Below are 22,588 nucleotides of genomic sequence, written 5' to 3'. Positions count from 1 at the left end.
AATCGAAGTTTTTGGAGGTTTACAGCATTTCACTTGAAAGTAACAACCTAATAATAAACATCCAGTTGCTAAAGACAATCATGTTTCTGCCATTGCCATAACACTACCAAAACAGTGTGCAAAAGCTGTAGTAAAACTCAATAATCCATACTACACTACAATTTACAGACTAATACAATCAAGGTTTAAAATGCATGAGCCCTGCTCTGTGGACCTTTTTCCCCTCAAAGATCAATAACCCCCTGTGCAGGAATACTTGCCACTGCTGAGAGGTAACTGTGAAAAAGGCAGCAGAAAACCTCTGTTTTGTTACAATCCACCTTATGCTCTTCCAGGATGTCAACAACACTTCCACTCCACAGTCCTTTAATCCCCAAATAAAGATTTGTATGTGAATTTTTATCCAGCTTCCTAGCAGATCTCTGGTTTGTGCCTATCAAGAAACTCTTGAGTAATTCAATTAGACTTAAAAATCTGAAGCAAGTCTACTAAGCAAAATGCTGAGGAACTCACAAACAAAGCATACAGCACCCTATCATCTCCAGCATTAGCTTTTGGACAGATTTTCCATTGCTATAATCAGGTCAAAAGATTCTGCTTTTGTTGTATTGGTCACTGCACAAATGTTTGGAAGATACATAAACTGGTTAGAGCATAATACCTCAATCTTTACAAGGCCAAATTCTTCCCAAGGGTGGAAAAACAAGGGCAGCAGTTGGAGTCCCCACCACGTGGATAGAATGGGCAAATGTCATCCCTGGGCTACACAGTACAGACAAAGGTTGCTCAGTGTAAATCACTTTGCTCCCAGCTTATCAAAGCAGTCTAAGTATACACGTAACATTAAACTCACAGATGCTCCTGCTGACCTCAGTGGAAAACCCCATACTCAGAAATGTAACCTGCCCCCTTTCGGTTTGGGACCCTATCACCCTGTCTCTTTCAGGTTCAAAACCGTAAAGTAGTAAAACCATCGTTTCTTTCCCTCAGCTCCTTTCTTCTCCCTTTTTAATATTTAAAAGAGTAGTGACAGTGTCTGCAAGCACGGCTGAGGGCTGCAGGTTGTCACCCCCTGTAAATAGAAAGCCTGAATACCTGGTGGCAGGAATGCAGCACATACCTGATCCTTTGCTGGTACCAACAGTTCTTCAATCATCATGCTGTCTCTGGCATAAGAACTTCTGTTCAGCGTGTAGGACCTATCCGAACTGAAGGAGCGGAGGCTGTTGTATTTACCATTTATCATAGAAAGTGCAGATGATAATGAGATGAACAAAAAATAAAAATAAAAATATTAATATATGCAACTTCCAGGGACAGCATAATATGGCAAAATATACATAATCTGTGAAATAAATACAAGGGAAAAATGGAATAATAAGCTTGACTACAGTTAAGTATCTCCTTCCCTACAATATACAGCAAAATCACAATGAGTGTTTACTGCTTTGGCAGTAATGCTGTGGCTTTAGAATAAATCCAGAGAAGTGTATTCGAGTATTTAGATGAACTGAAAGGAGACCCATGAGGGCATGTCCCAGGGGAGCTGTGGGTACGTTACAGTGTCTATGCATATGGTTCAGATTGCTGAACCAGGTTTAACTGAGACTAAGTTTTACGTGTTGCTCTCTTTGTGGTTGAAACACTTTCGAATTTGTTATAACCACTTTAGTTATTAATTTAGTTAGAAAAGAAGATAATTTTGAAATGAAAGAAGAAAGAAAAGAAATTTGCTTATTGATGATTAAATACAGATTCCAATGCTTTGGGGATTATTTTGTGCATGTTAGACTGTTTAGAAATAATTATGATCACTCTGAATGTGTTGTAATTAAATCAACGTAGGAGTGTTACACTTAACCCTGGAAGATACATTATGGTATGTGCCAAAAACATGCTGCAGGCCTAGACATGCTTGCTACGTGACGAAAATAAAGTAGTAAAAATGTGAATTAATAAAAAGCAACATCCAACAACATATTACACTTTCATACTAGTAACACTTTTCCAACTCAAAACTGTACAACTTGTTTCATGCATTTTGTAGTTGCTACTTGAACTTTTCTAGGCTTTAGTACACATTCCTTCTTCTTCTGGAGGCTGAACTGAGATCTTAACTACACACTGCAGGAATATGTTAAGCAGACTTTCACATGATAAAGGGTATAAAGAAATCATGTTATATTTGTTATAACAGAGGGATATTCTCTAAGGCTGACCCTCCACCCCCGCCCAATAATGAAAGCATGTCACTTTCCAATGCTGAATAAAATGAAGATGAGCAATGGCAGCAGCAGAAAGATGTAACACGATGCCATGCCTTCTTACCTGACTTTTGGACTAAAGCAATTTACAGTGGAAAAGAAACAGGAGAAATAGAAAGCAAAAAATCAGACAGGAAAAGCAAGATGTTATGGTTGGATGGTTTATATATTTAATGTGTTTATTTCTTAATGTTACACTCAGAATCAGCACTCAGTTGCATCAACAGAATACTTTTTGCTAAATAAGATACTTCACAGGAAAAACACTGTATTTGTCTCCTCTGAGCATAACATGTGCAATGTGAAAAAATGAGTTACGCTGCAACAAATAGGAATGGCACTGCTAAAATCAGAAGCATGGGATATATTAGATTTTTCTCAAAGAAAAGATAACAGGAGGCTGAACCCTCAGATCTACCTAACAGATCTTAACTGTGAAATTCTGCTTTCCCACCTGCACTGTGAGAAATTAGACATGTGAGGGAAGAGTACTGTAATGAGTGAAAGGTGTCCTGGAAATCAGTGCCCAGCTCTGGACACAAAGCATGTTCCCTCTCCACCATCACTGTGGTGCTTCAGGACTGGCCACATCTGATAGTGCTGCGTGATGACCTCACTCACCCCAATTTCTGTTTAAAAGCGGCAGGTGAGTTTACAAAGACACAAAATCCTCCCTTCTCATCCATTTCGCTGATTTTCCAGCTAATTGACTATTTACATGCATTTTGGCATTCCTCATGAATGTATGATCACATAAACACTTATTAACTTACCTAAAAACTGTAAGTGAAGCAAAATGTGGCTGGGCGCTACTAAAGAGCAAATTTGCACTGCACGCTTGCATTTCTAATGTGACCATAACAAGACTGAAGGGCAGACATCTAAGCTTTACCTTATGGGAGTTGCCATTTGCTGTTAGACAATGAACTCATTTTTTAAAACAGATCTTTAAACTACAGCATAGGAAAAAGTCCTCAGGGCTCCAGCTTATGAGGTTTAATTATTAGCTTCAGTACGATTCAACTGTCAGTAAATACATTGCAAATCCACAACCGTGGAAGTAATCTCTGCTCATATAGCTTTAATTGTTTTGAGCAACGCACATTGCAGGCTTTAGCAGGATTCAAAAGTGAAATCTGAAATGTTGATCTAGAAACACCTGAGCTGAAATCAACATTAGTCAGATGATGTATCAGGTTTATTATATTTTGTCAGGTTCACAGAAACTTTGGCCTGTTTTCTGTAACACGTAATCCATTCCCTGTTAAATGAAACCCTGCTTTTTTTACTTTTGGGAGGGTTTTTTTTTTTTTTTTTTAATATTGGCAATCTCAGTTGGATTATTCCCTAGAACCTTTAAAGAAATAAAAGCACCAAAATAGCAAAATGATGTCATTCAGTTTTTCTGGCATTTACAATCTTTGGCTAAATTAGTCCATTAAGGAACACTCTAATGTGAGTACCAATCTGACCCACAGTAGTGAAAAGAAACCTGGGCTGGTTTTTGTTGCCTGTTCTAGATCAGTTTCTAGACCAGTTGCAAACTGAAGAAAAGAGGTGCCTTGGCGATGTTCAGAGCATGAGCAGATACCAGAAAAAGTGAACAGTTAGTTTTCTGTATCATTGCCATAAGAAGCCAACATGAATAAAGAATATGAAATTAAACTGCAATGGATATATGCTTTAAAGGCACGGTATTATCATAACACAGCAGTGCACCCCTTCTACTTCTTTTCAAAACAGACTCCAGCTTTGTGTGAAAGAGCACGCTTGGTTTGCAAACATTTGTAACTCTGGTGACATGAAAACATGAGAAACAGCAAATACACTACCTGGCCGAGCGGGCTCCCAGGCTGAAGCCCATGTATCCTTCAGCAGGCAAAGAATCATCTCCCAGCTCTTTCAGATCCTGGGGTCCAAGGTATTTGTCCGTATCACCTGTCATTGCATCCTCACCTGCCAGTACAAAAGCCAGGCTGAAATCAGAAGCTACACGTATTGTAAATGTTTGTGTGCTCAGTAAGTCATAACGCCCTTCTGTGCTCGCCAACAAGGAATCAATCCCATCACCCCCGCTTTCCCTAAGGCTCTTTCCATGGAGTACAATCATCCACCCTCGGAACGGGCCTGAGAAAATAATTTTATTGGGGGCAAACGCAAGAAGTAAAACTCCACCTTGACATAAATCCAATAAAGTTACAAGGGATGACTTTTGACCAATCGTTTCAGCAGGCTAAAGGGTTCCTTTGTACTTTGCACCACTGCACTCACTTTTACTTTCCTTAAAAAAAAAAAAACAAAACCATGAGCTGACAAACTAAAGTTAAGTTATTCTGCGTGAAAAAAATAATAACACTAATAAAATGTGGCTGTGAGAAAGAGCCTAGTTGTCCACCGGTGCTGAAAAGTGCGGCAAGCTTGAACGGACGCCGAGTACAAGAAGAGGCCCGCCTTCCAGCGTCGGTATTGCTCAGTAACTTTTGCAAGTCTGAATGCAACAGGGGATTGCTTACTTTAAAAAGAAGAAGAAGAAAAAAAAATAAACAGCACTGCTTCACAGTCCCAGGTTGATTTTCCGAAGCCCCTTCCCCGTCCCGCGGAGCAGAACAAAGCCCCGGCCGGGCCGGCGCGGCCCGCAGCGCCCGGGTCACCCCGCCCAGCGCCGGGCAGGGGCTGCGCGGACACCGAGACGGACGCGGAGGATCAGATTTTTTTAGAAAAAAATATAAATAGAAGCAAAGTTAAGTCCTTGGAGAGGAGGGCAGATACCGTAAAGGGTTAACGGAGCAGCTCGCTCTGGCTAGCAGCATTTGCATACCATTACATCATGCAAAACCTACATTCCTGCATTGACAGAGCAAGTCCAAAATATGCCTTTTGCGGTTGTGGGATTTTTTTTCCCCCCTGTTTCCTCAGTAACACAGAGCCGAGAGCTCCCCGTAAGCTCATTACTTGCCTGCCTTCACGCTCTCCTCCTTCGTTGTGAACGCATTTTAGGTGTGTAAAAGTTGCACAACAGAGAAGTTTCTCAGCGTGTTCTGAAAGGTGAGGGACTCCACAACCCCAGCGATACGTTTCCCACTTCCATTCAAGGAGTTTAGACTAGTTTCCATTCACCTAACTCAGGAAACCACAGGCGAGCTCTGGTTTAAAACTAACAATCAGTTCTAAAAATACCCCTTCAGCTACTGCTTTACAAACGGCAAACAAACACACCAACTTTCTCCAGCCCAGCAACAACCAGTATTTAAAGTAACAGTTTAAAAGCTAAAATGTTCATAACATACCAGAAAGCATTAAACCCCGCCCAGAAACAGAAACATTATACATTAAGTTAAACTTTAAAAACTCTTACTGTTTTGGAAAGCCATTTTCAGCAGTCTGGTCTATAAGAATTTTTTCCCTGATGTTTCCAAGAATTCCTATTAGTCCTATTAGTCCTTAAGCAGTGATTTAGGGTTAATCTCCAAACCAGCACAAGCAAACTAATCCCTGTGGGTCATATTCGCTTTCCACACAACAACCGAGATCTTCTTAACATCTTGATCTCTTCGTATGTATTTTAGGACATGTGCATCTCTTTCCTCTCAACTCAGATCAAAGTTCTTTGCAAATATAAAAAAAAAAAAAAAGAAAAATAATGACTACAGTTAAAAAAAAAATCCCCTCTTAATCAGTCTGAAGACATCCCTTTAAAGCTTCTGCTGATTGGATTACAGCCTCCCTTGGCAAGCCTCTTGAATGGTGACATAAATGCAGGCACTCCAGTTATTTGTATGTAAATAGGGGTGCTGCGAGGGTGTAGTTTTTCTGTAACTTGATGCCGGGGCTGGGGGGGAGCGCAGGGCTGCGGGGAAGGGCGCTGAGCTCCGCCCGCCCTCGTCGGGGCCTCCCCCCGCTCATCCCCGGGGCACGGAGGCGAGTGGAGCCCCGGGGGTGCCAACGGCGGGGTCTGGGTGCTGCCCCCACTCCCTCTCCGTCCCCGCCCCCAGCGTGGGGTGATGTGTCCTGAGTGAAAAACTCAGGTGCTTGAGAAAAGAGGACTCCAGCTTGGGAGGCGTTGGAGTTGGCTCAGAGCGGGTCAGAGAGATGGGCAACTTTAAGTAAACTTGGAAACTTCTGCGCTTACAACACCTGAAGACGAGCGCTGCGCCACTGCAAGGAACAGACAAGGCATTTTCTTTAGGAGCGTCGTTTGTCGAAGGCAAGGTAGAGAATGATAAGAAGCTATTCCAGTTGAGCTGAAAAATACATTAGATGTTATCCTGCTCTGCAGCTAATCCAGCCAGAGCAGGATTACTCTGATGAAATGCTCTCATCAAAGGAAAAACTGCATCTAGGAGTGGTAATTTCAAAGAATTCCAGACATTGTTTTGTGATTGTGGGAGGCTGGAACAAAATGGGTGGTGCACGTTTCAGCAATCCTGCTCTGTTTAATTAGGTGCCACAGCCTAATCCCCTGCATTTCAGGTAATAAGCAGAGTGTTTGCTCACAGCACACTGTATTCCTGCAGAGAGAGAACCTATGTGAAAATGAAGATAAAATTCATCTCTGAACGACAGATAAATGCTCAAGACGTGAGTCACGGATGAAAAATAACCAAAGAAATGGAATATTGCATTGCTTTGCTGCAGTTGCCACCCTTCCCTTCATAAAGTTCTGTGCTGAAGAAAGATGGTGTCCCTATTAACAGTGGGCAAACACAGCTATCACAAGTGTAGGAAGCCATTCAAACTCCAGGAAATAATAGTGGCAGTAGGTCAAAGCTAAGGCCCATCAGTCCTAGCACACCCTGTCTCTTGACAGCAGCCACACTTCACAGAAGAATATAAGAAGATGAAGCAGTGGAAATCCTCCAGGTCATTCTTCTAGACGGTAGTGATTTGAGCTCACATTTTCTAAAGCCACGAGAGGTTTGTATAGTCATGAACACAATTTTTTCCCCTTATTAGATTCTTCCAATTGCGCTTTGAACTCATGTAAACTTTTTGCATTTCCCACACCAAGGATGTGTGCCAAGGACTCACACAGTTTAACCACCTGTTGCAGGAAAAGCAACCTTTTAATTTAAGCTGAATCTGTCTCTTGCTGGTTTCACTGATGTCCCCTATTCTTGGACTTCTGGAGAGGCAGCAAGCATTACTGCTCACTTTGCCACCCACTATTTTATACATTATAGCCTATCCATCATTGATCTTTTGTCCTGGGATAGACGGCCCTACTCTGTTTATTCTTTTCATCTCACAAGCTTTTTCATACTCTCATCACCTTTGTCACCTTTTCTCATGTTTTCCCCATTTTCCATGTTCCTCAGCATGTCTCCTAACAGCTGGCAATTGCAAGAGCACAGGGTAGGTGCTCTTTTTAAAGACCAGTGAGAAATAGAGGCTCTCTGGCAGCAGGAGAGAAAGGATCATGTGGCTTGGGAGAAGTCCCAAATAAAATTTAATCATACTCTGGGATCCAAATGGGCATCTGCATTGGCTTCGCTAAAGATCCCCAAAGCTTTTGCCACTCCCTGTCACAGCCTGTCCAGAGCGGCCTGATGGCAGGAGAGATAAAGCCACAGGGAAGAGCAGGATGCTTCCAGTTGTAGCCAAGGTTTTGATTTCACACAAGTATGGAGAAAAGCCAACACCAAACCACTGAAACTTTTATACACCTGTAAAATTTTCCAGAGACAAAGCAACACAGAAAACTACACGCACAAAAATATAATCAATCAACCCCTCCTAAAATGATCAATAACAGACTTTCATGCAAGGGGATGCCCTGACCTGTCTCAAATGCACTTAGACTGCTATACCTCAGCACCTACACTCAGAGATCAGGCAGTCTGCGTTCATGTCCTGTTAGGACATCTGTCTAATCTGCCAGGGATTGATTAGCATGATACTTATCCCTGCTGAGATGAATCTCCATTAAATGGGCTTAAAACAGTGTCCTGATTTACACCCAAAAGTTTGTTATCTACTGAAAATCAAATAAAAAAAAATTAAAAGCGCAACAATAAGTGTTTCTTGACAGTGACAAAATTCTCAACACCTGAACTGTGTATTGGTTTGAATTTTTTCCCCTTCCCTGCTCAAGTAGTCTCACCCCTCTTCGTGTCAGCTTCCGTTGCTTGCTGTCCCTTCACCTCCGAGACAGCAGCAGCAGCTTGGGGCTGGGGGTGACTGTTGTGGCAAAGCTCATTGCTGTGTTGTGGCAGTCCCAGCTGGGCTTCAGCTTCCTCCACCACATTAAAGCTCGTGCACCCACTCACAGGGATGCTCTGAGGCCGAACATGTTCCCCCTGGGCCTCCCGCAGTCAGCTTGGGTTGTGCTTAACGGGGCTGGTTCCTGGCTCCTCACCAGCCCCTCGGCCACGGGGTGCACCGCTGGGGCTCCCACAGCTGTGGGGTGTGAGCCCACATCTGGAGATGGTAAGGGGAAAGACCAAGCTCTTGCAGTCTCAGGTTTCACATTTATAAGATTTGCAATCTCTTGAAAACTAAAAGCAGAGCACACGGTCAGTGTGCATCAGAATTGCTCTATGTCATTCTACAAACTTTCTGTTACGTATGAAGATGAGCCTTCATTTTTTCCCCAAAAATCATGTTCACATCTTTCAAAAACACTTTTTTTTTTTTTTTTCCTTTTGCGGTGTAGCAGTTTCCCAGCACTTGACCTCATTTGGGCAGAATTGCCAGAGTAGTCTAGGAAAAGGAAGTCTGACTCCAAACCAAACTGTCCTCAGCAGGGAAGAGAAATTACACAATTTCCATGTAAATACTAATTTAGCAGGCGCAGCAAGATATAAACGCAAGGAAACAGTTTCTTGACATTTGTCACTGAGCTCTGAGACTCCTTTCTAAACTTTCAATTTCTCTGATGAGAGAAACCTTGAGGATTGTGGCATATTGAGAAACCATTAATCAAGTTTCTCTCACTGAAGAGTTTTGGCTGATGACATGAACATTAGCCAAGTGAGGGAGAGCTTGGATTTGGGTGGTAAATTTGTGCCCTTCACTTGCTTGGAAATCAGTTCCCTAGCTAGGACATTTGCCAGAGTACACTGCCATCTTGAACATATTTATTATATTTCTATTGGCATAAGTGGCTGATGCATTGTATGGAAATACCCTGTCAACAGTGAAGAGTTGTGGGGATGGGCCTCAGTATTTTGTCTTTACAGATGTGCAAGTCGGGAGACAGGCCTGTGGTTATTACCTGAAAGCCTGTAATTCATCACACGCCTTGCACACCAGAACGCTTCCGCTCAGTTTAATGAAATATCTCTTACTTGATGTGAGAGCTCCCTTTCAGTGTTAGGTTTGAAAATGACCCTCATATATATAAAGCAGCCTCTTAACTCCCCTAGTAACACGATACATGGGTGCAGAATAGTCTCTAGGAAAGGAATTGATCATATTACCTGCATTCTTAATTTTTGGTGTTTTTTGGTTTTTTTTTGTTTGTTTTTTTTTTTTTTTTTTTTTGGTCTATTTTGTTTGTTTGTTTTTTGTGAAATGGAGCATGACTATAAACATCTTCCACAGATCTCAAAGATTCCTGCAGGTTTTGCATTTGGCTTTAACAAATGATCCTGTATATTAAAAGACACATTTTACATCTTCGGTTCTAAGATTCAGATTCCATATAGGAGTGTTTCTCATCTGTACCTCACTGCATGTTGTGCAGTGGGATAACACACTAGTTACTGCTCCATTAACTAACATGATTATGCATCAGTGTTTCAGTCAGTTAAAACAATGAAGTATTTTGAGCAGTACAATGGCCTAAAAGAGTTATTTGTAAAACACAGGTGCAGGGTAAGAACACTAACCATTTGGAACTGCAGCGATAGGAACTCAATGACGAACTGAAAACAAACCAAAAGCCTCAATGCATGAATTAAACAAGAGCTGCAGACACTGAGCTAAGCTAAACAGATTTTACATCTTACTGCTTAAATGCTATAAATCGGCAATTGAGAAGCTGCAGTTCCTTCTGAAACTCACACAGGGTCCTGCACATCCAAACCAGGAGAGGTCTGACCTGACAGAGGATACTGGTACAGGGGAGGAAAGCAGTTGCCAAAGGAGTTTTAAATACTTGGGAAGCACTGAAACCACGTCAAGACTGTCCAGCACCAAGGACTGAGCTGGGATGGGCAGATTCTAGTGCAAACACCTCAGAAGCATTGTCAGAGGCATGGAAAACAGAGGACTTCACTACTCCCTCACAGATTTCACATCACTTTGCGGGATGATACACATGAAATCTCAGCTACAAAGTACTTCTGCCACACTAACACACACCAGCAGGTTAAGTCCAATCCAGCACTGCATCCTCTTTCTCCAGGACAAAAATAGGCTGATGTGGTTTTACTGAACATCATGACCAAAATATTATATATTAAAATTAAAACTAAAACCAAACCATCAACCCACACCACACAAAAAAAAAAAACCCACCACCCAGAAAATACTTCTTTTCAGGCTAGGAGTCCACTACCAATGTAAATCAACCATTTCAGAGCTTAATCCACATGAGAATTAAAAAAAAGTAATAATTAAAAAAATTCTTCTGCCATTTGCTTTCATCGTCAGTTCGTTCTTCTTAAGTATTTTGATATTTGACCCTTTTGTCCAATATTTAATTCTTTAGTTACAATTATAAAACAATTCTCAATTTTATAGAAGTAGCAGCAAAAGCAGTATTGCAGGAAACCTGAGGTAAAATTGGGAGTAAGAGATTCAGAAAAAACAGAGTATTATCAGCAACAGCTCAAAGAATTTTTGAAAGTATTCTTAATTGCAAAGCAGAAACTATTGTTAGTGGGATAACAAGAAAATTATCTGAAAGGATTAATTTTCAGACAGATGAATAAAAGAGAGAGGCTTAAGTTAAATATCACTGCAATACAAAAATGTACAAATACCTTCTTCAACATCTGACAAATATTCAGCATCACTGAGTATTTCAGGGGCATTGGCTTTACGAACTGCATGATTTAAATAAACAAAATAATTAAATAAAAGCATAGATTCAATGTGTCAACAAAACAATGTAAAACAATAACAAATGTGCAAAGACCATACCCAAACTAATAATGCTTGCTGGTTGTTTTTTTAAAGCAAATATTTCTCACAACGACAAAAGATTGAAAAATAAGAAGGTTCAGTTATTTTTTAATACCTTCATCATCAGACATATCAAGAACCTCATTCATGGTTTCAGGCACATTCATTTTGTGTTTTTCTGTAACAGTCTGTCAAAGAAAAAAAAATAATTTCAGATTGCAGGCATAATTTTTCTTAAAATTATAGTTATTTTTAAAAATTAAATGCAAGGTAGGACATATTTTTATCTGCAGTTAGGAGAACAAGATTTAGCTTTTTTTTACCTTATTTTTCACTTTCCTTTTCATAGATGTATTGAACACCACATTAAAAAAGACTATATCAAATAATACAGATATAGGCAATATGTTTGTGCTTTAAATGATATTCAAATTTTCACAGCAGAAAAAGCATGAGTTGAAAGCCTAAAAGATTATACTATCAAAAGAAGAAACAAGTCGACTGAAAAGACTTCCATGTAAAGGGTTTTAATAACTCTTTAAATAGTTAGTTGTCTAAATTTTAAGCAGGAATATGTCATCCCTACTTAAACTAAACTTTCCGAGGAAAGTATTTTGGCTTTGTCATTAGAAAAGTGCTGCAGTTTGGCAGCAGGTTGAATCTATGTGGATTTTTCCAGGGGTGCCTCAGCATAAATTGTGTGTTTTCCCCACAAATGAGAACAACTGTAACCACATACAGGTTAAATGATACCGCTTAAGGAATTCGTGCATGAAAGACACTCAGAAGTGGTTGGTTGACTTTCATCCTGATGTTTATATTGATTCAGACTCAAAGACCAATATAAAGAAAATATTAGAGGCAGAAAAAAGTAAGTTATGAAAGCCTGAAATCTGTTCCTAGAATACCTGTATATCTACAAATGACGGGCACATACACATTTTACTCTCCAGCTGAGGTACAGCACAACAAGCGCTGGTAAAGTTTTAGGTCACGCAGGAGACTCTGCAGAGTTACTATTCAAGGAGTGTAGTGGAATTTATAACAAACAAACAAACAAAACACAACCATAAAACAACACCAAAACAAACAAAAAAAAACACCATACCAAAAGCCACTCCCATCTTTATGGGATTTTTATGTTATGTTGGTTTTAATCATCATTAAGTCTCATCCTTGATACGTAAGAAATCATTAACAAGTTCAGGAGGACAAAATAGCTTTTCCATTTTAATTTATTTTAGAATACTTTTTAATTCTGGTCTCATGAATACCCATTTCGCAGTTCATGTTTCTTGGGTTATTGCCATCACTTGATATCAGCAGGAGAGCTCCTGAATGCTCAAACATCACAAAACTTATAAAAAGCCTCACACCTATTTCATTCTGTGGGCATTACTTGCAAAGTTCTTAAACGCATTGCTGTTAAACTAGCAAAACCACAGGACTTCTTTTTTCAGGCACTACTGGATTTTTTTATTGGTGTTTGAGCATAAATTGTAGTAAAATTAGCTGTGTTCATCCCTGGTGTCACTACATTTACCTTTGGGAGTTGTTTAGCCACAAGCCTCAAAAAAATAAGTCTCAGCAGTCAAATCAAGTTTTGAAGAACCTCAGTTGTAAAAATCAGATTTCATGTCTAGATTTCAAGAGTCTGACAATTGCACACTTGTGACTGATAAGCAGCATATTTTGATTTTAATGGAAACTATTTCTCGACTTATCTTGAGAGCAGGTATTTGGGGTACTATTGGTCTTTCAGCACCTGCCATTTCTTCTAGCACAACTCACAGCCTGACCCACCATTTTTCTACTGTTCTTCATCTACAGAACATAAATGAGCGGTCATCTCATGCAGCACAAGTTCCTCCAGCTTCTTGGTTCTACAAGCTAAGAATGACTTCGTAATATTGGGAGTTCTTAGTACAAAAATGTGGGTTTACTTTTCCTGCAACTACCTAGTTGTATACTAGGCAATCATTCAAATTTATGCTACCCCATATAATCTTCTCCATCAAATTTTTCAGGCTGTGGAAAACTACTTTGGAATCTTTCTAGAGAGAAACGTGTTCCTCAGAAAACCTAGAGATAAGCTGAAGGAAAAAATCGTGATTATTTTCTGTCATACTCCTTTATATTTTATCATTCTGGCATTTTAGTGTGGTTGATTTTCTGTAAGCCACTGAATTATAGGGCACAGCCAGGAAAGCCACTGGAAGAAAAGGCACATGCAGCAGCAGAGCTAAAATGTGCCTGTCATCCCAAATGCTCATCATACTGCAACCACCTGCTTGCACTGGTAGACCACGCAAATGGGGGACGGCAAAACATGGAACACACAGTAACTCTCATACTCCTAAAAATACATATGTGCACATGCTGCCCTTTTTCATTTTACTCAGAAAAAAAAAAGAAGTTGCAGAAAGGGAAAAGCAAATTTGGAGTCAACGCTCTGGATTTATGTTCTTAAGACCCAATTTGGGCTTTACTACAATGGTGGTGCAGGGAGGCTCCTCACCTCACAGAGCTGTTGTCTGAGAGCCAGCCTGGAGTTCATATGTGGGTGAGGGAATGGCTGTCTGGGATTGCAGGGGCTGACTGTGGCTGCTTGCAGAAGACAACCTCTCACCGTCTTTCAGAAGATGCCAGGAACTATGCAATGGGGTACTTTTAAGTAAATTCCAAACATTTTGTAGATTGGAATAGGTTCTCTTAGGCCAAATACAAGCCATTATACATCAGTCCCTCAGTAAACCCTCTCAAAAGGCAGAAGCAGCTTCTATTGAACACAAGTCTATACGAACGTCTTTTTAACCATATTTGTGTGGTTTGTGCCCTAAACAAGATGTGCACATAAAGACAGCAGCTGTGACCAGTCATTTACACTGTTTTCTGCTCAGCTGATACTCTTTCTGCATACATCCTGGTAACGTCCACTACCTTAAAAATATAACGCTCATATTTGACGTAATATCCACCTTATAGTGCTAAAAGGAAATAGGCAGAAATTGAACTGGAATCTTGGTAGACATGTAACTAAACAAAGCTGAATACACTGGCTTATTATTATTTGGTCCATTCACTACTGAACTAAGCTGTACTTACAATTGTAGTCATGGTCTCTTCTGTCACCACCTTCAATGTGTCAACGACTGAAATGTAGCCAAGTCGCTTAGCGATGGCGAGGGCAGTGTTTCCATTCTGGCAAACAAAGCATTTTTAACAACAGTTGAAGGCAAGGCTAAGGCTAAGTGTAGAGACTGCTAGCTAACTGTAGAAAAATGCACAATACAGGTCAAATTTTTGTGTGGTGGCGATTGAAATAAATATATTTTGGGTAGTAGGGTATATAACTGCAAGTTTTTAACTCTTTAGAGAAATGGGATGAGAATGAAAAGACTTTCAGATCTTTGCTGTTCTAGTTTTGCAAGAGATGATGGCACAGAGGATGCGAGAGCGATGGCAATCGGCTTCATCTGCTCTTTCCCTCTCCCACCACACACTTTTTTTCCACGTTTCCCTTGCTCAAAAACACGTTATGTGGGGTGGGACAGCTGAGCCCGGGGGGGAAGGACCCCCTGCACTTACCAGTGTGAGCTCGTTGGGCGCCGCGCCGTGCTGGAGCAGGACGTTGATGACGTGGGTGTGCCCCTGCTGCGCAGCCTGGTGCAGTGGTGTGTACCCGTTCTGCAGGGACAGGGAAAAGGACAGGGACAGGCTGCAGCGCACACAGAGCACAGGCCGCCCCCGCGGAACGAGCAAGGCAGAGGCGGAAAAAACTCACCTTCGTTTTGGCGTTAACTTTTGCAGAATGTTGCAGAAGGAAGTTAACAATTTTTATGTTTCCGTAGTGGCAGCCAACATGCAAAGGAGTGTATCCCATCTAGAATGAACGTAAGCCATTAGCAAATAAGAATATCCCACATGTCCCCTGGCAAAGAAAGTAGACATGAAATAGCAAAAAAACCAAGCTTTATTTCTTTGGCATATGTGAAAAATCCTCCAGCCCTGGGGGAAAACAAAACAAAACAAAACACACAAACACAAGTCCCATTGATTCAAGTCCCACTCTTTGTGAACCTCTCTGAATGCCTTGTATTTCTGTAATCTTAAACATGTGCAACGTTGATTAAAGATTTGCCTTCCTCTCCAATGATCAGACTATCAGGTCTCTGGGGCAGAGCCCACCTTTTTAAATACACGTGTATATAATGCCTCGTACAGTGAGGTTCACATGCTTGGTGCTCCTACAGTGTGATAAATAAGTAAATAAGTAATAACAACTTTTTGAACACCAGGTATGCTGAGGGCTGTTTCAGCTCCCGTGCAATTTGCAGCCCATCCATTCTGACTGAAACACCCAGAAGGCAAAACAATGCAACTGATTTGCCAGCTCTGCCAGAACAATCAACTCCTGCAGAAACTGGAACACCAGCTGGTGAATTGAGGCTCTAAGAAAGAAAGGTCTAATTTTTCACATGTCTGGCCTTATGTCATACAAATTGTAAGAAATTGCCTTTTCTCTGCAACTGCAAAGAGGAGAAAGTTGAATATATCCTTTTAATTTCTTATTACTTATTTTTCATTACTAGGAGACAGACTAAAAATGTTTGTCAACATTGGGACTCCCCCATCAAATCCTCTATACAGAGCTAAATGGCTTTTTATAGTACGGTATATGCATTTTGGAAATTTTTCTAAAACCAGTTAGTTCAAGAAGAATATCACTTCAAAACTTGACAAGGTTTTTAGAAACTACTGTTTTTTTTAAAACCTATTCCTGGTAGCAATGTGGGAGTCACCAGGCTGATTCTGAACTTGCTCGCTTTAAACCCCGCATATTTAAAAGAAGTCAAACAGCATGTTGAAACCTGTTCACTGTAATAACCACTTTCATCAACGGTTAACATTTAACATACAACGCAAGAAAACAAAGAGGACCAAAGCTTACTCTTGCTGCTCTTTTTCTAACCTCTTAGACCACGAGAACACCGTTAGCAGTTTTCAAAAAGTTGGGACTTACTTGAGAGCTTAACCTATTAGAAATTATTAGATTATCCTTCTTGAAGTAATTACCTTGCCTTGTCTTCTCTTCTTCCTTAACAAACGTGATCAGTCCAGACCTGTGCAAAGGACAGTTCTGGAGATGGCTCCCTCTAAACAGGACACTTGCTATTTTACCCCACGGCATGGAGAGAGGCCACTTTTCCCCAAACCTTCCCCCAGCTCATACTAAAGCTTGACAGCTTTCCAGGGGATGGCTTGATTGGCTCACAGAGGTGCATTAATGGGGCTTTCCCCTCTCTTGAGGTGAGTTGCTGGGATTCCTTTCTCTTTTAAAGGCCAGGTTTCAAGAGCCCGTTTGAAAGACTCCACGATGCCAGAAGCGTGATCTTAGCTGGTGTTCAAAAGGGGCTTCACTGTTTTGCAAGCAGGATGAAGCTGCACTGCCAGTGTAATATGTCTTTTTCCTACTCTGTGGGACTTCCAATGCAGTATTTACCCCATGTTCCACTACCAGTTTTTATGGAAAAATCAATTGCTAGCCCGTAAAAATCGTATCTGATATGAAATACATTAAACATATGGTAAAATACACTGCAAATGTGCACTGCTGTTCTTCTGTAAGAATCCTGTTTTATTTCCAGTGGCAGAAAGGTCAGTTATAATATATATATGGGGAAACATGGCCATGGTGTATGTCTTGGCTACTGGTAGAGTCCAAAGCAGTCACATAGCCAGAAGGAAAATACACTATTTGGGACTGAACCATCTGGAACTAGATCCAAAAGCCAACCTTCTGGGTAGAACCACTGAAAGATGGGCTGGTCTTGTATTGACCGGGTTCCTGCTGCTCTCATCAGTGTTTAAAGGTGGAAAAGTATCTGTGCTTTCCTGCTCAGAGAAGAAAAGCCTGGTGCCCAAGAGGTAGAGACACACAGGGAGTCAAAAGCTGCAGCCAGTCATCCTTCATTTGTACATCCATGCCAGTGAGGTGTGGTCAGGTTTGACAACTTGGTCAAAAGCACTGAGGAGGCAAGTCCAAGGTCAACCTGGGGTTCAGGAGTCAGCATCACCCCACATATTGAAACCATCAGGTCAAAGTTGGTCAGGAGAAAAAGAAAACTTCAAATGTGAACTTTTTCCACTAGAGGTAAGTTTCAAATATCCATGGGTTTAGACACACAATTTTCTTCATGTCACTTCACCTCTGAGACTGCTTCACACAAGGTTACCTAATTTTAGTTGTATTAACACATGCTAAGAGATGGTAGCTGCATCAGTTACTTTAAATTAGGGTGTGTACTTTTTCTTCAGTTAATTATATACCCTTTGCCATCTGAAGAAACTACTAGCTTTGACAACCAGGACAAGTTAATCATTGCAAGAAACAGCACTGGATCCAAGTTCCATTGGCATCAGCAGAATGAAACTTTCCGTTGACTTATGGGAATATTGAATCAGATGCCAGATGACTACAAGGAACTTTCCTGCAGAATAGCTGCACACAGTAGTAAGAGCCTGAGCACCAGCTGACACGTAATCATCATGAACTGAACGCTGGGACCTCATCTTACAGTTGCTGCTAGTTTAGGGTTGGCCTAACAACTTCCCAGGGTCTGAACCTGACAGGGTTCTCTGAGCTGGTCAGAGTCTTGAGTCTTCAGTAGGACGCAGGACACTGAGCGTACTCACAGCCACACATTTCAAATGCAGCTTGTAAGGCCCCTGCTCCTACATGTGCAAAGACAAACTCAGATAAAAACACGGCCAAACTACCAAATCATCAGTTAAAAGAAAAATGCTGTGAAACCTACTGATACAAAAACTTAATTCCCTCGTCCCCCTTCAAAATACAGGCCTCTTAACATGAATTGCAAGGTCAACAAAAATCAGACACCACAAAAACAACTGGGGAGATGAAATTCAAAGTCAAGGGCCACTTGCTGGGAACCCCCTGCCAATAACCCTAAAACATTAAAATCTGGAGAGTATCAGAGAGAGCCAAGACCATCTGATCTCAACTTTCCCTTCGAAGTGCCTGTGTAGAGTTTCCTCTCTCCGGCCTGTAACCACTGAAGAAGGAGCTATCAAACTCCTGATGTTTACTGCAGTACACTATCAATTTCCTCTACAAAAGGTATATACAAAGATTTACATGTGGTGTCTTCATAAATGGCTAGAAGAGTAATTATTGATGCACTCCTGACCAGTCTGATGTTTAAATAAGAGACTAAGTGAAAACTTTTCCTCTTTCCCCACCAAATGTGTGGTAGAAATCACTAACATCTCCATGGTGACATGGTCACTATTCTCCCTGCTACAGCTCCTGGTGTCCCAGAGCTTTAGGAGGCTCCTTGAAGCTCTTGATGCTGCTGGCCTGGTCAAGTGTGGCAGCTTCTCTGCTCCAGGCATCCTGCATGTCCTGTGGAGTGACGTGGGCACCTGCTAGCCTGGTGGCAAAATCCCACTTCCCTCTCTGAACTCCCTAGAGGGGCCTGGGAGCTTTCTTTTGAGTTTGCCATACCCTGTGGTCACCTCATGTCACATCGTGTTTGGTGAGGTGGTGCCTAATGCAGTACACAGTTGCTGACAGCAGAGTGACACAGATCTGACTCGGTGGGTCACATCTCACAGGGCATGTTAGACCTCATCAGCCAACAGAGGACAACTTTCATGTTTATAGTCAGCAATGGTAGTAGTGAAGTCATTGGTCAAAATAAAACTAATTAGAAAAATGTCATTTTAACACCTGAGACCCAGAGAAGATATCTCTTTAGCTTCTCAGCTACAGCACAGATTCCTGCATTCAACTGTTTCTGTCTCAGGAAGGTATAGCATTTATATTTATATTTCATCATCCTCATGAAAAACAGATATTCTGTTAATTTTTCTGAAACCCTCCGACTGAAAGATTATGGAATTACACAAGCAAATTAACTATAAAAGTAGTCATTCTCATGGCTACTTGAGCTCACTACTTTCACTCCGTATAGAAATGTGTCCAGCAGGCTAAAATATTTTGCATTGAAACAAAAAACAACAACCAAGCAAACCCAGCCCCAGTTATGCACATTTCTGCACAGCAGTTTAGGTTCAGAGTTATGTCTACTGGCAAAGCACCAAGGGACTTAGTAGGCATCCTAATATAGAAAGAGTTCCTTCCAAGAAAATCAGAGCTTTTGTTTAATACAGCTTTAACATGCATCACCTTTTGGCACTCAGCTACCTTGCTACTTTTAGCTGTTTTAAAGAATGAGCAGCAATACAGGAGTTAGCAGCTGGGAAAGGCTTATCAAAAGCCACAAGACTAAGTGCCAAAAAAAAACAACCAAATACCAACAACTCAGAAATACTGTGCTTTTCACAATACTAATGGAACATACAAACACAAAGCATCCTTTATTCTCTTGCCTTTCAGGCTTTTTTAAAAGGAAATTATCATAAGCCTTGTGTATCATGTCAGTGAATTACTTTAATGTCCTCCACTGGTAATAACCATAAATCTTAACAGCTTAAATTACTGCATCTTTCTAGTCATGCTGACTCTGTTTTTGTTTTTGTTTTCTGCTGTAAATTTCAGACAATAAAGCGACAGTATTATTGTTAATAAGGCTAGAAAATGTTCTAGACCCAAAGACCACAAAGGTATCCAGCCTTGATTGAATGAAACAGGCAAACCTTGTGTACGTACACCCTTCACTGATTTGCTGAATTGGGGCCTAACGTTGCAGTACCTTGCAAAGGTTTGTTGTTGCACGTTATTAGGCTGGAAATATCCACATAAATGTCTTGATAAGAACCAAGTACGTACCAAGAGCCAGGGAGAGATACATAATATACCATGAAGATATACTGAAGGGATCAGCATTTGAGCGTTGGTTCTTTATGAAAGCATTTCTTCTTCATAGCACTTCCCACTCCCCTTGCCTCCTTCCTACCTGTTTCTGCATCTGAAAATTAGATATTCCAATGGAAAAATTGGATTGCTGTTATGAATCACTGTAGCACTTGGGCTGGTACAGGCCCCCTGTTAGAACAAGGCAGGCAGACCTGAATAAATCTCCCTGAATAAATCTGAAATAAAAGGCTAGACTCAATCTGCAAAAGAATATCATGACCTCTCAGTCACCATTATCTCCTACCAATACTACAGTTTCAGGAACAAAAGACAGTTTAATACTGGCTTTATTTTCCAGATAGTCAGCAACCAGGGACTGTGAGTCCATCAATGCTCCTGGCAGAAGCCCAATACTAAGTGCAGTGTAACAACTGTTCGACCAAAATGACCTGCACTGAGATCAAAGCTCCACGTCCTGCTCTTCATCCTTGACTGAACACCAGCACTCTTAAGTCTTCCTTTGCCAGTCCACCATCGTAATGCTGTATCCCACAATAACAATATCCAATAAGATAAACAGCTGAAAAATGAGATGTGGAGACCTGCTGAGCCGTGAAACAATCTTTCACGCGTGCCAACTCTCAGTACGAAGTCCGTGCAACAAAAGCAACGTCACATGTACCAATATAGCTTTTACACACTCAACATGAACACCAGAGAAGGAATATTCACTCACAGCCATGGCTTCAGATCAACTTTAACTTCCAATATTGTGTGCAAGAACATCATTCCTTGTGTTAAACATGCTATTGCATAACACAGTTTCAGCACTGACAGCTCTTTAATAGATCTAAATTCAGGCACAAAAATGTAATGCCAGAATGGACAAAAACTGCTGCCTTTGCAGAGGGACCCTAATGTGCCTTCTATGAACACTAAATCACGTTTTCAAAGCTTTCTAAACGTGAAGGCTTTGAAGCTTCACTACTGGAAGTGCATTTTAGTGTTGTTACTTTTCTACCGTTCTATTAATTGCTTCTTACATATTAAGATGTTTTCTGTGGCTCATCTGTTGGAGCTCAGGCTAACATGGCTAGTCTTAAAACCACATAAACAAAATCCCATCTTCAAGTGGCAGGAGCAGCCTTGTGGCCTCTCAAGCACTAGTTCTGGCACACTAAACCAGTGTTGTTTAGGTTCCAGCACTGGCTGAGACAGACTCCCACAGCTCTGGGATTAGAGGCTCGTTAGTTAATAGATGCAGCAGAACCAGAAGGATCCCATAACACCACCAATAAATGGACTTCAAAACCAGCAGCTCTTCTTCCTATCGTGTCTTTTCTTACAACAAAGCTCAGGGGACAATATTTCTTGGAAGGGAAAGCAACCCAATAGAGAACCACAATTGCAATGGTTCAGGTCTGAAAGCGAATTTGTAAATGTTCATAATTTTTAGTGCCAGAACTGATATCAATTACACAGATTAATCTCCCGCACAAGAGATTTTTCTGTAATATTAGATTTTTTTTTTTTTCCCTGCTGTAGCTTCAAGATACAAAATATGTTTCTTCCCAATCTTCTCCTCTAAACACCTGAAAAACCTCAGTTGTGTGTGGCACTTGGAACCTGAGCAGGAATAAGAACTCCCATGTGTCAGAACTGCAAACTCTACATGTTTTCACAGGGAGTGTAAGTTATATATAAATGATGATTAAAGAACATGTACTAGAGGTGGAAGTTGATAGTTCATTGGTCCCTACCCAAAAAGTCAAATGACCTACTAAGATATTAAATGTTCTCCCTCTATTGACAGATACTGTGCTGAAGGGACATAACTGATGTTTACTTAACAGGGGAAAATGAGGAATGTGATTAAATAACCTGAACAAGGAAAAAAACACAGGAAAAAAAAGACTACTGAATAGTCATCTAGACCACAAGAGCTGAGGTAACAAAAGCATATGGATGTGGAATAGAGAGTAGAAAACAGGTTAGTTGTGACACTGCTGGTAGCAGAGATCCCCAGTATAATGCCGCTCTAAGCTGTGTGTCTTCACTGACTTCTAAGTCACAGATGGGCACATCTCTGCCACTGTATGTCCCAAGTAATGAATCTGAACTGGATGGGCGGGATGGCATCGTGCAAAAATGCAAGTATAGCAACAGTGCTTCTGAAGCCAACTCAGCTGTTGCTATATCTTGCTCTCCAGTGCCTCTGGTTTTAGAGGCAGCGTGCACAGACCTTTTATTTCCATAGAACAGTTAATCCATCTAAACAAGAGACCTTGTAGCTACAGAGCTGCTGTTTTACAAGCCAATCTAAGCTTAACCTGCACAGAATATGAGGTGAAAGTATAGTGGTTCTTATAGCATAACACTTTGCCTTCTTTGTAGAATTCCAGAGCTTGTCAGC

The 22,588-nt window shown here is 40.9% G+C and overlaps 1 protein-coding gene across 29 annotated transcripts in view; it reads right to left on the bottom strand.

Moving 5' to 3' along the window:
- Positions 1–22,588, bottom strand: part of ANK3 (ankyrin 3) — a 359,991-nt gene that overhangs the window by 67,345 nt on the left and 270,058 nt on the right. For 18 of the 29 annotated variants that reach the window (XM_065842855.2, XM_071811684.1, XM_071811690.1 and 15 more), the window contains 7 exons: positions 15,118–15,216; positions 14,922–15,020; positions 14,439–14,534; positions 11,449–11,521; positions 11,192–11,254; positions 4,097–4,220; positions 1,121–1,223 (listed from right to left, as the gene is read on the bottom strand). In XM_065842855.2, the coding sequence (XP_065698927.1) occupies positions 1,121–1,223; positions 4,097–4,220; positions 11,192–11,254; positions 11,449–11,521; positions 14,439–14,534; positions 14,922–15,020; positions 15,118–15,216 (657 nt within the window). Of the gene's footprint in view, positions 1–1,120; positions 1,224–4,096; positions 4,221–4,777; positions 4,925–5,220; positions 5,593–5,619; positions 9,720–11,191; positions 11,255–11,448; positions 11,522–14,438; positions 14,535–14,921; positions 15,021–15,117; positions 15,217–22,588 lie in introns of those variants that run through there. The other 11 variants (XM_071811695.1, XM_071811693.1, XM_071811685.1 and 8 more) reach the window with 6 other exon arrangements.

Source organism: Patagioenas fasciata, chromosome 8 (genome assembly GCF_037038585.1).
Source record: "Patagioenas fasciata isolate bPatFas1 chromosome 8, bPatFas1.hap1, whole genome shotgun sequence".
NCBI classification, from domain to species: domain Eukaryota; kingdom Metazoa; phylum Chordata; class Aves; order Columbiformes; family Columbidae; genus Patagioenas; species Patagioenas fasciata.
The sequence above is the reverse complement of the archived record's forward strand: the minus strand, read 5'-3'. Positions and strand labels throughout refer to the sequence as shown.